The following is a 14299-nucleotide window of genomic DNA, read 5'->3' as shown; positions in this document are numbered from 1 at the left end:
CAGAACAACTTAACACCCACTCAGAGCAGTTGACAAAGCGTGTCATTATCCTCACAACAATCAGCCTGTGAGGTGGGTAGGGCTGAAAGAGCTCTGAGAAGCTGTGATTGACCCAAGGTCACCCAGCTGGCTTCAAGTGGAGGAGTGGCCTTCTCTCTAGTCACTTACTAGGGACTAAGAGCCAAGCTACAAGTGACGCCTGACACAGGTTGAACACTTGTCAGCTTCCCTCAAGTTTTGATGGGAAATGTAGGCATCCTGGTCTTGCAGCTGTAATGGAGAGCCAAGCTGTAAAACCAGGACGCCTACTTTTCCCATCAAAACTTGAGGTAAGCTGACAAGTGTTCAACCTGTGTAAGGCATCACTTGTAGCTTGGCTCTAAATCTCATTGAACTCAGCAGGTCTTACTTATGGGTAAACAAGCAAAATACAGTGTATTTATTAATTGAAATAGATTCCATTGCAAAGTTTCTTCCAAACCTTTTGTTTACTGAAGTTTGCATATCTGTGTTCCTGATTTAATTTGCAGCCATGCAATTTCACTTGCAGAACTCACCCTCTGGGACACAGCACCGTACATTCTACAGGGAATAAGAGATTCCAATTTCTGACTTGCTTTACAACCTGCTAAGAGCACAAGAGGCGACCTCCTATGTGAGCTCATTAGGTGGCCTTGGACAAGGCACTGCATCTCCTGCCTCCACAATGCCGTTGTGAATATAACGTCCCATGTTTTACAGATTAAGTACACATTCCAGACGAAAACTATAGGCTGAGGCTGAGCCATCAGTATCTCCCCCGCTTCAACACAGATCTATTCGCTACCCTCTCTAACTAATCAGAGACGTATAAAGCGTTGTGAAATCCAATACAAATTTTAGACACGAACTTCCAAGCCTCAGAGGGGTTGTGTTCTGTTTGCTGTGCTGTTACTTATACATTCAAAAATGCGAGACGCGCTGTGGTCTGCAGCTTTCTTGTATGAGGGGTTTCTTTAAAAAAAAAAGATTCCGCTTCTGGCCCTGGGAATCTCCAGTTACCAAAGAGCTCAGGGAAAGACCTACAACGAGTCCTCAACATGAAAAGTGAACAAATAAAGCCGATAATAAACCCTGACAGAATTTCTACAAAAGCTCCCGGAGGACCCGAGTCGACGCTCCGCCTTCTCAAGAAAGCCAAGCTGCACGACCGCGCCACCCTCCCATTCGCAAAGGGGGCGGAGCCACAATGGTGCTCTACGCATGCGCTTGCTCCCCTCCTTAATTTCAGCTGTGACGCAAGTCCGCTCCGGCAAGTGTGACATCGTTTCCAAACGCGCGTGCGTACACAGTCCAAAGCCCGGCGGCTCGAACAACTCCAGTTCCACCTGCGCAGACGCGAGCGACTTTTCTACACCAAGCCGTAGTGATTGGTCTGCTTTTCTGCGGCCTCCCCCTCCCCGCCGTGGATGTGAATAATTCATTACTATATTTGCGTGGCTAAGACCACGTGGTGCTGGGTACCCGCTAGCCAAGATGGCGGTGACGCGGTACCGGCGTTTCTTGAAGCTCTGCGAGGAGTGGCCGGTGGAGGAGACCAAGCGTGGGCGTGACTTGGGCACCGTCGTGCGGCAGCGGGTGGCTCAGGCCTTCCGGGAGGGAGAGAACACGCAGGTGGGGTGGGAGGAGAGGGTTTTTGGGTCCCTTGCCTAGCCCCAAGGGCAAGAGGGTGCCTGAGTTGCTCACCAGGCAGGTGGACGGCCGGAGCACGTTTTTGTCTTGTTTATGGCGGCTTATTTAGCAGCAAGCCCCGCTTTGTTCAATGGGACTTGCTCCCGAGTAAGGGCGCGAAGGATTGCGACTGCAGAATACGTCTCAGTTCATATCCGTGTGTGTCCCCCTCAAGGGGCAGATTTAGGGTTATCAGCCTCCAGATAGTGGCTGGAGATCTCCTGGGATTACAACTGGTCTCCAGGCCACAGAGATCAGTTCACCTGGAGAAAATGGCTACTTTGGAGGGTGGACTCTATGGAATTATGCCATGCCAAGGTCCTTTCCCTCCCCAAACCCCACTTTCTCCAGGTTTCACCCTCAAGATCTCCAGAAATTTCCCAACTTGGAGCTGGCAACCCTAGGCAGACTCTGCTTAATACATTGTGGGTGGCAGGGCATCCTTGCCTGTCTCCTCAGTGTCCTTGTCCGTAAAATGGAAATCACCTCCTATTCAGGCACGATTCGATGACCAATGCTGCTAAGGTGCCAAAACATCTCATGCAGCTGGGGAGATGTTCAGGGCAGGCAGAATAATATTAGCGATTTGCTAATGTTACCGGAGCATTGCTATTTGTTCAGCTTCTGTTCTCTGGATTCTACAGGAAAGGGGACATTTGGGCCAGGATACAATGTCCATTGGAGCATGCTGGCAGATACGTTTCATAGGAGGATGGCACTGTCTTTAACAGTTCTTGGAAAGGGGCTTTTGACAGGAGCATCTGGTTCTGTGGTGGTGAGAAGAGATGCATTTGTTGAAATTCCCTCTTGTGGCTGTATCTAATGAAAAGCCCATGTGTGAGTTATTACAATCTGCATATCAGCTTTTGAAATTAGTTCCTTAGGATTTTTGTCATATGTTTAATCAATTTTGGTCTGAGCCAGTGTGTTACTGACTTCAGTGTTTTACTTGTGAATTGAGTAGTAGGCATTGAGGCAAAAAATAAAGGTTCCTTCTGGCAGTCTCATTAAGGACTTCAGATACATCTGGTCAGTCAGTGCTTTGTGTTATTGCCATCTCTGGCTCATTCAACAATTGCCAGATTCCTTCTGCCTTGTGATATGGTATTGACTCAAGCATCTTTGCATCCAGTTTTTGTGGCTGAGTTCTCTGCTGTTCTCCTGCCTGTTCACTTGACCCATAAAAGATAAATCGTGGCTTTCTAGTCTGCAAAGCCGATGGAGGAGGGGTTACATTGTGGTCCCATTTGAGTGCTACAGTATGTAGCTTGGAGCAAAAGAAGTTTGCTGATTAGACATTTCTTTGGTTGCTTAGCTCACTAAGAACAAGAGTATATTTTCTAGTGGTGGGAGCACATCTGAGTATCCATTGAAATAGTCCATCAGCATGTAATAAACCGATTCTTTGTGTGAAAGCATATACCATACAATAGTTAATGGCAAATTTATCACAGACATGAGTTCTGGAAGATCCAGTGGTCTTTTGAATGTCCTGAGAGCGCCACAGGAAACTCTTCTGTTAGTTTTGTCACTGGAAGTGTTCTATGAACATTTCAGAAGGCATTTTTGCACATGCTCAGGAAACTCACTTCCACGAAGCTACCATTCATATTTTTAAAGAAAATATAAATTGATACTTGCAGCACTAGTATCAATTTGTATGTATAAAATATAGTTTAGGTTGGGTAGCCGTGTTGGTTGAGTCCAGTGGCACCTTAGAGACCCAACAAGATTGTCAGAGTATGAGCTTTTGAGAGTTAGATATCCCTTCAGCTATAAGTAGGAATGGAGATCCCTGAGCCTTTATATCCAAGCCAGAAGGTGAGAGAGGTATTAACAGAGAAGGGCATCAGGATGCAAAGGTACAATGCAGTTTGATTAGATAGGAGAGGAGTGGTAAAGGCGGATATCCAGATGTAAAGGTGCAATGGTCCAATGAAGGTTGATTAGAGGAGAAATTGGCATCTTTGGTTTATTTCAGGCCTTGGTCCCAGAGTTTGTGTCAGTTTTGGGATGTACATTATTCCAGGTTTCAGGCTTTGGTCCCAGAGTCTGTGTCAGTTTGGGGATGTACATTATTCAAGGTTAGGGGGCTGTCTGTGGGTAAGAAAAGGTTTTCCTCCCAGTGCTTGTGAGAGAAGAGTATCATTGTCCAGCATAGGTTGCATGCCACTGATGAAATGATTTGATCTGAGAGCTGTATGTGACCAACAGTGGTGTTGTATTGTTGTTTTGTTTGGGCTTGTCTTGTAGTGAATTACCCCTTGGTATCATTCTGGCTTTGTTGATCTTGTTCCTTACTACGTCAGCTCGGTATTGTAATTCCAAAAATAACTGTTGAAGATCTTGTAGATGAGAATCTCTGAGGGATTGGAACAGATGAAATTCCCTCAGGGATTTCTTTCTCATGTGTCCAGATGAAGAAAATGTCATCAATAAATCTCAAGTATAGGAGGGATATTAGTAGGTGGGAGCTGAGAACGCGCTGTTCCAAGTCAGCTGTGAAATTGTTGGCATATTGTGGTGCCGTACAAGTGCCCATGTCTGTATCGTTGCTCTGAAGGAAACTTACACCCTGAAAATCTTGATGGTCTCTAAGGTGCCACAGGACTCAAATCCTGCTGTTAGTACAGTAGAGAAATTTATCACCAAATGTTAGGAGGAATGCATATATAGCAAAACCCAAGCTATTAAAAGTACTTTGTAAATCTAACATCAGTTTTATTCCTATGCAATGAGATGTGATGGGGCATTTTCTTTTTTGACATCATTTCTGCTTCCCATTTGATCACTGCAGTGCTACAAGGGTTTTTCAATATGAATACAAAAATATGTAAAAGATTGTGCAGCCAGTCTGACCCATTTTCCTGAACTGATCATTGACCAGTATCTGATGTTGCGAAAGAGGAGTCCTTGCATAATATTCTGCCTTTCATAATTTTCTTGTTAGAGGATCATTTTGCAAGCTACTTTATTTAGGAAATGAATTACTTTGTTGCCAGTAATCATTCTGGTAATTACATCTTATTTTCCTTCCCCTCCAGAAATTCATCTTACTTACAAAAGCCTCTATTTTAAGTTGCATGGAGTTATGACCTTTAAAGATGATGAATTTTGCTTATGGTTATTGACATCCTGTATATATGGAGTGTGGCTGATGATCTTGGGTTTATCTTTTCCTGTCATGTATAGCCAACCTTACTTGCTAGCATCATCTGAAACTAGTTAGTTAGTATGCAAGCAATCCCAGCAGTACATCTGCCCTCTGTTTATGGCATGTGGTGCACTGGATTGTAGACTGATAAATGGGAAGCTGATCAATTGATAGTGTTCCTTTGAATACAGTGTTAGACTAGATGACCTTCTAGTTCTTTTTTTAAAATATGTGCATCTATAAATAGCTATATAGGTCAGAAGCTGCATATATTATGTTAATTTCTTTGTCTAAAATATCAGTAACAATCTCTATTCAGTGTGTGTTCTGTTACGGACATTCCAGGAAGAATTTGTTTTCTTGCAGATTGCTGATCCAGTGACCTGTGATGAAATGTTTGACAGTCTAGCTAGAATTCATACCAACTATTATAAAAACAAGGTAAGGTCTAAAATTGGCTACTCTGTGTTGGCATTTGACTGTGCTGCCTCTAGTTACTCTTTTGTAATAGCAGTCCTAAGGAGGTTCTACTGACTCTTCCAGAGCAAAAACTGTCATTAAGAAAAAATCAAGACAAGACAAAATACCTGATTTTTCTGTTGAGTGTATTGTTTCAGTAATGCTGATTTCTGTGTATATGCTAAATTCTATTTGGAAGCTCTAAGAAAATGATGTGTTACCTAGCAGGTTTTATTTATTTATTTCAGCATTGCAGAACAGTATGAGAAGGAAGAAAAACATCAGAAGAGGGCAGTGCTGTATTTGTAACTTTTTTGTTTGTTTTGCAAGTATCCGCGCTGGAAAGATACCAGCTTCACTGGCGTGACAGTGGAAGAATGCAAGATGGTCCTTGCAACAGGTATTTATACAGTTGTTGATTGATCAGTGACTGTTTTGGATGCCATTGCTCACAAGCAGGATTTTGTCATCTGCACAATGTGCCCCCCAAATAAATGTCATGGGGCAAAAAACCAGAAGGCACTATGTGCAGCTTTCTGCTCTTCTCCAACTCATCCTGTCTCGCCATGGGTAATTTTTCTACAAATAAAGAGCTACTGTTATGGAACCACTTGCATTGTTAAAAGGTATTTGTAAATAACCCACTAGATCAGATCCTCTCTGTTTGTGTCTAATTGGCTTATACAGGCTTAATGCTGATGACAAGCTGACTTTCTGGTGTAGTGTAATAGTTAAGTAATTGAGCTGTAATGCAGCACTTTGGTGGTTCAAATCCCACAGCTGCCATGAACTCAGCAAGTGGTCTTCTTGAGTAAGCTACTCCTCTCAGTCAATGCAGCTGGGTATAAGAAAGGCGGTATACAAATGAATTATCTTTGTTCTAAATGAATGTTGAGTTTCCATCAACTAAAGAACCATTGTCTAAAAAATAAATTACATTTGGGACTTGTGTTGATTCTGGCAGATGCATCATAAGAAAGGGAGGGCGTGTACCCAGAAGTTTTAACAAACTCTTTATTGCATTATGTTGCTAAACAAATGTTTGTGCGGAGGAGGGAGTGTTAACTCTTTACCATATGCTGTTTCCCAACCTCAGATGATCCATGGAATCATTATTTGCGTGCATTTCCCATAATAGGGCAAACAGCAGCTTCATGTGACCATGTGAATGTGAAAATGGTGCTGAAAGGAGCCAAATCTGTGCTCTCACTAGGACTACTAGAAAAGAGCAAGAGTCCAGTAGCACCTATAAGACAAATACAATTTGTGGTAGGGTATGAGCTTTCGTGAGCCACAGCTCACTTCTTCAGATGCTTAGGACTACTATTTAGCAATAAAAATGTGCTAGTGGTTCAGTCACAGGTCTTTCATCTAGTTTGAACCAGAGGCTAGAATACACAGAGTACTACATTAATTCAGCATCTTTATGTTGGGTCCCTGTCTTGCTGTGTTTGTGACATATGCTTGGAACAAAATTATTGAGGAGTCTAAATGCCCACGTCCCACTAGAAGGAAGGGGCATCCTTCACTTGTTACACAAGGCTTGAGAGTCTGCTGTTAAAGTTCAGGAGTGTTCTGTTGCCTTGTTTTAGTCTTTCATTTTCTGTTAGCTTATTCTGATTGGCTTCAGTTACTTTGTATCCTATGAAATAAGCGTCTACCCTCCTTTTAAGTACCCTCAGAATGGCAGATTGCTGAATGGGGTTAAGAGATGCTGCTCCATATGTTCCAGGTCCCTGACTTTGGCTGCAGTATGTGGAAAATGCCTGTTGTTGCTGGCTTGGCATGTGGCTCCTCTGAATAAAGAGAAAATGCTGCCCCAGATGTAAAAAGAAATTCATTTAGATGGAAATTAATGGCTGCTTCACATCTTACGTTTTTAAGGTATACCTGTAAAATGTTTTTTATGGGTACCTGAGTGAGAACTGCAGACACAGCAGGGAGCCAGGATTCCCTTCCATGTATAAATAGTGGCAAATGTGCAGTTGCCTCCATGTATTGGGTGAAACAGCCTTTAGAAGTGGGCAGGATATATAGAGCTGTTTTTTACAATGAAAATTACATTTTGTCTGTCTGCCCTTTCTGTGCCTCTTTCCCCATCTCACAGATAGTTTGAAGCAGATGGAAGAAGCAAAGAAAGGAAAATGGACCAAACTTCGTGAGAAGTTCTCTGCCAAGACTCCGGAGGAAGATTCTAAGTGATAATTTCAGTTCTGACAAATTAGTGTATTTTGCCTGTAGTGATAAACCACCTTGAAAGAGTGTTATTCATTTACACATGTCAGCTTCCTTAATCAGAGTGCTGGTTTGGGAATCTCAAGGACAATGCTGGAATATTGGTGATGAAAAGTTATTCTGAAAACAGCAACGTAACAATGGTTACATAGATTTGGGGAGACTATTATTTGTTGTATTTACAATATATACAAGTGACACAGTTGTCAAGTCTGCTTGTATATTCTGTTGAATGTCTGCACTGTGGGATGTCCCTGTCTTGCAGCTGAAGTGATGTATTCAATTTCTGGTAACTTGATTCAAAATTCAAACTATGTAAAGCTCGGGATTGCTAATAGTTCTTTTAAGAAGAATTAAGACTAGATTTTTCACAGTATTAATATCTGTAAAGTGGCCATAGATCATTGGCTTTCAAACTGTTCTGTGGAATCCTGTAGTTTTGCATTTAAAAAATCAGCAAACAGGTTGCCTATTGTTACCAGCTTTTCCTTGCTGTACAGGTAAGGGGTATTCTCAGTTCATGCGGGGCTCAAGTGGGAGGTCTCAGTGGTAGAGCATCTGTCTGGATACAGAAGGTTCCAGGTTCAGATCATGGCAACTCCAGTTAAAAGAATCAAGTAGTAGGTGGTGTGAAAGATCTCTTTGTGAGACCCAAGAGAGCTGTTGCCTGCCAGAGTAGGCAATATTGACCTTGATGGACCAATAATCTGACTTAGTATGAGTCAGCTTTGTGCGTTCCACAGTGAAGCCCAATAGGCCTTGTCAATGTTATGCAAACAGAGTGTACCATAAAATGTGCTTCTGCACATTTTATGGTACACAACAAACATGAGAGAATGAATTCCTTTGCTGCAGAGCACTTGGTGAAAATTTGCAGAGACGTATTTCTTAATGAGACTGTAAGCCAAATTCTGTACCTATCCCTGTGACTCTAATCAAACGAGGTCTTTCATAAACTTACTCTTAATATACTAATACCTGTCAAGCTTGTTTGTACAATGTATTGAGTGACGTTTCTTCGATCTCAGTTGAATAGTATTCTAGTTTATTAATTTAAAGAAGTTTTGCACATTATTTTAAACAGTGTACAACATAATAGTATTTTGTAAAAGAGAGTAATGGGGAAGCTTGATCCTTAATTAGTAATATTTTTCTCTCCTTTTAAATATGCGTGGCAGTCTGTACACTTGAGACTTCTGGATGGAGCAAGAAACTATTAATTCCTCACCCTTTGTAGTCTCACCAAGCAGAATGCTACTCTGGAACAAGTGGCCAAAGCTGCTTTGAGATCCAACCTAAAGTATACCTAATAAAGCCTAGCCTTGCTTTATAGGCTGATCTGATGGCAGTTCAGCTAGAAAACTAGTTAGCACTGTGGGCTTTTTTCCTAGTCTGTTCAGATGGAGGACAGTCCAGTCAACTAGAAAGAGATTGGTACATAGTAGCCACAGAAAGAAACTGAGTTCATGTCCTAGAGCTTTTACAGCAGCACCCATAGAATCCTCTTTTGTTAAATGGCATTTCTTCAGTAAAGTCACCTCTCCCTTACCTGTGCATGCTGATTGTATGCAGTGGTGTTTAAGTACCAGTTCTTCCTGGTTATTAGAGCTAGTGAGAACATATTAGTACTGTGTCTAAAAGATTTCCGTTCTGCAAGCTCTTATTGACCAGAAGTAGGACATATCCTATATCTATGATCTGGTACCCTACTGGATTGGGGGTGGTGGGGGTTCTTTCACAGTGCAACAAATGTGCAATCTCCCACTAACGTCCACAAGATCACTATGGAGGGCAAAAAGCCCTTTCATTTCCAACTAATGGAATCTGTCACCCATCTTCATTTGAAGAGCTAAACTAATAGTATAGTTTTCTTGAAGCTGCTTTTTGGGTTACATGAGATTTTTCACACAAGGGAAAATGCCAGCAACTCCAGAGGATTTGAGATGATAATCTTGTAGAGGTCCATGTATGTTTCTCTTCCATGGGCACTCCTGGAATAAGTTAAAAGTGTAGCAAAAGGCTAATTGCTTAGTAACAGTATTTTTTTGCTCCTGGATGAATAGCCATCAAAATGTAGTGCATGGTAGAAAAGTCACGTTCTTGGAATGGAGCTGTTATAGCAGATCAGTTTCCAACTGCATGGTAAACTACATATCCATATGAAGCAAAGAATCTTACTAGTCATTAGCTTCTCCTCATTGACTATGTCTGTGATCAACCCTAATAGAGATGAACAGAAGATGGTGCTGAAGCTCCATTGTATGAATCATACCAGCATAGATCAGCTTTCACCTTGATGATAAGATCTGTGCAGGGAAGCTAGTACCAGATGTCCTCCTCGGGACGTGCATGTAGACGTATATTACAGTTTTGACTTTGTGAAGCTGACTCTGCTGCATCAGTGGTTCAGAGTATTCTGGACATCCACAAAACCCATCCGCTGCCTTCGCTTCCTTTGCTCTGTCATCTGAAATTAAAAACAAATTTAAAAGTTGGTTCAATTCTAGGCCCTCTTCCACTTGACCCTGAGATAACTAGTTTCTTTTCCCTTTCAGAGGATGTCAGCAGGCTAAACATCCTCTGTTTAGCCTGCTGACAAGTCGACCTTGAGTGCCTGGATTCTCACAGGCAGAACGTCCAACCCCCAGGAAGGGGGGAAAGTACTTTGAGCTACATGTACTGTTTGTTGATACCGTGTCATTCCTAACAAAGTCTTTGTTATACCTTGAACTGGATTTTTATAATCTTCATAAAACCAACCAGTGGAGCTTTTTGTAAAATGTCCTGGCAGGGTCCTTACAAACCGATTCCAAGTCTTTATCAAATACATAATTGTGAAGAGCTCACAAGATAGTGTTTGAGTTATCTATACTGACAAATTTTTTAACACTGACTCACCTGCCACATAACCTGCATGCTGCAGTTTCATATATGTACTGTGGTTCCATACAGGGTACCAGTACATCTTAGTATAAACCCTAGAAATATAGCCATACTCCCCTGCCCCAGTTATTTCAGAGGAAGGCATGTTATCTACAGTTCAAAAGAATGGTAAGCAAGCTGTCTTTGGCTGCTTATATGCAGTTGTTTTTCACTTTTAGGGAAACCTCTGATTAGCTTCCACCAAACTATGGGTTTTCCACAGAATGTTTGAAAGCTGTTAAGATGATGCAGATCACCTATTGGTTGTATCATATACCTGTCCTAGTAACAAGGGAAGGTCAGTTTGAATCTTAAGGATGATGGGAGACTCTTGGGTAATGAATTAGAATTCTGGTTGTCTAATAAATTTATTCATTCCCAACTCTTATCTCATGAATTACCAGTCTAGCTCAAAAATTGATGTATTTATTTAGTACATTTATCTCCTGCTTCTCCATATGCTTAAAGCAGGAGATCTTAAGGCAGTGAAGTTTTCTCCTAAACTTAACCCTGAGCCTTGACATTACCATAGCATGATCATGGCTAGATTCATGACACATAGTATACTTGAGACATTACAAAAGTGGCCCATATTATTGACCCTTTGCTGAAAGTGAGGTCCAAAAACACTTGCTCTATCATAACCCAAATCAGCTGCTCAGTTGTCACTGGATAATTACTCCAAGGTGTGTCATAATGGTTGCTCTCTTGTTTATCTAAAAGCAAGTGAAGGTGTCCAAAATAATTACATTTAGTTGAGAGTTTAGTAAGAGGAGGCCAATTTTGTGACAAAGTGCCTAAAGATGCTGTTTTTGTTGGCCTATTGTGAGGTGGTATGTTTTCAGGCAAAAACATAACTCCAACAAGCATCCATATTTTGACGCTTCTGTTACCTGCTCCTTCAGCTCATTCAGCTGTGATGTAAGGTGGGATACCAGCTTCATAGTGGAATTCAGTTTATCTTGTAAACACCGGATCTCATTCTGTTCCCCTTCTCCTTCATTGCTGACTAAAGACATGGCTCGCATTCGAGGGAACCAGTCCAGGTTCTTGTTCTGAAATGATTAATGAGGAAACAACACTTTAAAGGAGGGAACAGCTAACCTATGCAGAATTGTCTATGCTATCCAGATTAGTAAGGTAGAGTAACATACCATGCCTGAATCTGGTGTGTGTGTATGTGTGATAACGTAATCTCAAGATTTAAGTGTTCTGTTGTAATTTCTAGTTTCCGATGGATAGCTGTTAGTCTGCCGTAGAAGAGCAAGATTCAAGGCCAGTAGCACCTTAAATACCAACAAGATTTACAAGGTAGAAGCTTTCAATACCCTCAGCTAGATGACCTAGGCTAGCATGATCTAGTCAGATCTCGGAAGCTAAACAGGGTTGGTCCTGGTCAGTACTTGGATGGAAGACCACAAAGGAAGTCCAGGATCGCTATGCAGAGGCCACAGTGGCAAATCACCTCTGTTCGTCTCTTGCCTTGAAATTCCTATGGGGTTGCTGTAAGTCGGTTGCAACTTAACGGCACTACACACACTACACTACAATGGCACTACAAACACACACACACACTAGCTTTCAAGAACTTTCTTCATTAGATATAAGTATCTTGCATTTCAGTGGGGACTATCCAGGAGAACCCCCACTGCATTGTACCTTTACGGTAAAGTTGTCCAAATTGTTTACAGGGGACAGTTCTCTTATAAACACATTATTTTGATCTGTATTGAAGTCTTTAACTAATTGATAATGGCTTATTGGCAATATCTGAACTAGAACCCTTGTGGTCTACTTATTCAACAGTTAAAGAAGGCATGACTAATCTAATAATCCTGAATATATTGTCAAGATCATAAGTGCCTGGCTGGATCAGATCATGAATCACAGAAACAGCTGGCACTGCATGATCCAACAGTAAACCACAATCTGCCTTCTGCCCGCCCTCCTCCCACTTCTTTACTTGAAAAAAATGCCTTCTCTCAAGGTGAACATTTTGGCAGTGTTTGAGCATGCATCCTGCAAATACACAGTACACACCTTTATCATTTGTGCTACATAGCTCTCAGGTCCTGTGTAGTCTGTCTTGTTCTTCACTCGCACCAGCACTATGAAGTACAGATAATTCCACATGTTGTGCTCAAATTTAATGTGCTCTTCAAAGGATACTGTCTTGTTGTCAAACTTGTCTCTTTCAAGCCCTAAAGGACACAATGAAGGAAAATGACTGTGCCCCTCCATAACTTCAATTCAAAGCAATCTGCAAGCATATTTCTGTAAGACAGTTGAAGTTACATGTGATTCAAATAGCATAGGCCTGGGGTCCCCATTTTGGAGAGCCTGTGGATGCTTTTGGAAGTGGGAAATGGGCTGCCACGATGATCTGGAGCCAATCACAAAACGTTGAAAGATGGAGCCAGGTGTTTTCAATTGGGTGCTCCTTGCAAACACAAAGTTGATGGGTTCTTTTGAAGCATTTTCTATTCCAATGAGGTGGATGGCTGACAATATGCTGTAGACAAGAGATGCTTTGGCAGACAATGGGGCCTTGGCAGGCAGTTTCTCCTGGATTGTGCTAATGTTTACAGTGGAGCATTCATTCAATTGTGCATAGTTTACACAGTTTTGCAGAGAAATTCTTAAAATGAAAATAATACATGAGTGAAGCAGGATATGTCCATGTAAAAAAGACTTAAGATTTAAATGTCTGTATATGAAATATAGTGTAAGAAAAGGTAAACTCTCACACACAGTATATCAAAGGAAACCTATCCACAAGCCATCTAAAGCAAAAAATGCTTTGATCTGAGAGTTGCAATGGGACATCTACTTCTGGTTTACTGGAAAGTGGTTGTAATGGACAGCTGCAATTCCACCTCTCCCTAAGGACAGCCAGTGGGAGCAGACAAATGTTGAGTGCTATGACAATTTAGGGGGTTGAGGGAAAGTGTGGAACAGAGAAAGACTTTTAAGACAGAGACAGAAGCGGGGACTGTCCATGGCTGTGGACAAAAGTTATATGTAGTAACAAAGAGACATGAAGGCATGAATAGACTACAGTTAAAAGTTCCAAGAGCAAAAAAAACTAGCTGCTATAGCTGCTATAAACACATCACAAAGCCTCCCATGGCTTATAATCCATGCCTAACCTACTTGTGGCACATAGCCACAACCCATCTCCCATGTCTAATTTCTTATCAGTGCTCTAAGGGTGGATTGAAGGATCTTGGGTGATGTTGGTTGAGTACATACCACATACAAAACATGTTGTCTTCAGGATCTCTTCTTTTTTCTGCTTCTCACTCCTTAGATCTGCAAAAGTGTCTATAATGACACCAAAGATGAGGTTGAGGACTATGATGATGACAATGAAGAAGAAGAGGAGGTCATATATCACTCGAGCAGGGAACAGCGACTCCTTTAGGATAGAAAGCACAGGCAGTCATTAAAAGCAGGCATAGCTTTCTCTTTCCTACTGTTGTGCTGTGATGATAAACTGCACTGCTCTCTAAAAATTTAGAGGGCAATCTAAATGCTCTATTGAATATGGCTAAATAGAAACTAAAGAATATGATGGGTTGTCAAAATGCCATTGAGTACAGGGTGTGTAGATTTTGTAATGCAAAAATTGAAAGATGCAGCTGGAAACATTATACAAGATAGGTAACAGGCATAGCAAGATCTCACAAAGGGCTAAGAAAAGCAAAGCATATTTCTTTGGCAGCAAATGGAAATATGATACACCTGGTCATCTTGTCAGTATCAGAGATGAGAACCATGTTAGAGCAGGTCTATGTCAAAGCATAGCATTGTCTGGCA

The 14299-nt window shown here is 41.6% G+C and overlaps 2 protein-coding genes across 4 annotated transcripts in view; one reads left to right on the top strand and one right to left on the bottom strand.

Moving 5' to 3' along the window:
* Positions 1–1314: 1314 nt before the first annotated feature.
* On the top strand, positions 1315–7763 carry LOC129330752 (ubiquinol-cytochrome-c reductase complex assembly factor 2). 3 transcript variants are annotated; one of them, XM_054980933.1, is made up of 5 exons: positions 1315–1450; positions 2355–2485; positions 5231–5305; positions 5654–5723; positions 7431–7763. In XM_054980933.1, exons 2-5 carry the CDS (start codon positions 2396–2398, stop codon positions 7523–7525), a joined length of 330 nt encoding a protein of 109 aa, XP_054836908.1. In that variant the 5' UTR covers positions 1315–1450; positions 2355–2395; the 3' UTR covers positions 7526–7763. The 3 variants fall into 3 exon arrangements, with proteins under 3 accessions (XP_054836908.1, XP_054836907.1, XP_054836906.1); XM_054980932.1 differs by lacking the exons at positions 1315–1450; positions 2355–2485 and adding an exon at positions 1457–1653; XM_054980931.1 differs by lacking the exon at positions 1315–1450 and having other exon boundaries at positions 1669–2485.
* An 819-nt stretch (positions 7764–8582) lies between these two features.
* Positions 8583–14299, bottom strand: part of ITPR3 (inositol 1,4,5-trisphosphate receptor type 3) — a 142606-nt gene continuing 136889 nt past the window's right edge. The window contains exons 55-58 of the mRNA XM_054980929.1: positions 13733–13898; positions 12521–12681; positions 11374–11535; positions 8583–10025 (exon numbers count right to left, since the gene is read on the bottom strand). Coding sequence (XP_054836904.1) covers positions 9957–10025; positions 11374–11535; positions 12521–12681; positions 13733–13898 — 558 coding nt within the window. The 3' untranslated portion in view covers positions 8583–9956. The remainder of the gene's footprint in view (positions 10026–11373; positions 11536–12520; positions 12682–13732; positions 13899–14299) is intronic.

This window comes from Eublepharis macularius, chromosome 5, assembly GCF_028583425.1.
Source record: "Eublepharis macularius isolate TG4126 chromosome 5, MPM_Emac_v1.0, whole genome shotgun sequence".
In the NCBI taxonomy this organism is placed as follows: Eukaryota; Metazoa; Chordata; class Lepidosauria; order Squamata; family Eublepharidae; genus Eublepharis; species Eublepharis macularius.
The sequence above is the reverse complement of the archived record's forward strand: the minus strand, read 5'-3'. Positions and strand labels throughout refer to the sequence as shown.

Excerpts from the sequence above, each read along its gene's own strand:
- LOC129330752 (XM_054980931.1), top strand. The coding sequence starts at position 2,225 with ATGCTGCTAAGGTGCCAAAACATCTCATGCAGCTGGGGAGATGTTCAG. Across the intron at positions 2,486-5,230 it reads GAGCATCTGGTTCTGTGGTG|ATTGCTGATCCAGTGACCTG; the intron begins GTGAGAAGAGAT and ends GTTTTCTTGCAG. Across the intron at positions 5,724-7,430 it reads CAAGATGGTCCTTGCAACAG|ATAGTTTGAAGCAGATGGAA; the intron begins GTATTTATACAG and ends CCCATCTCACAG.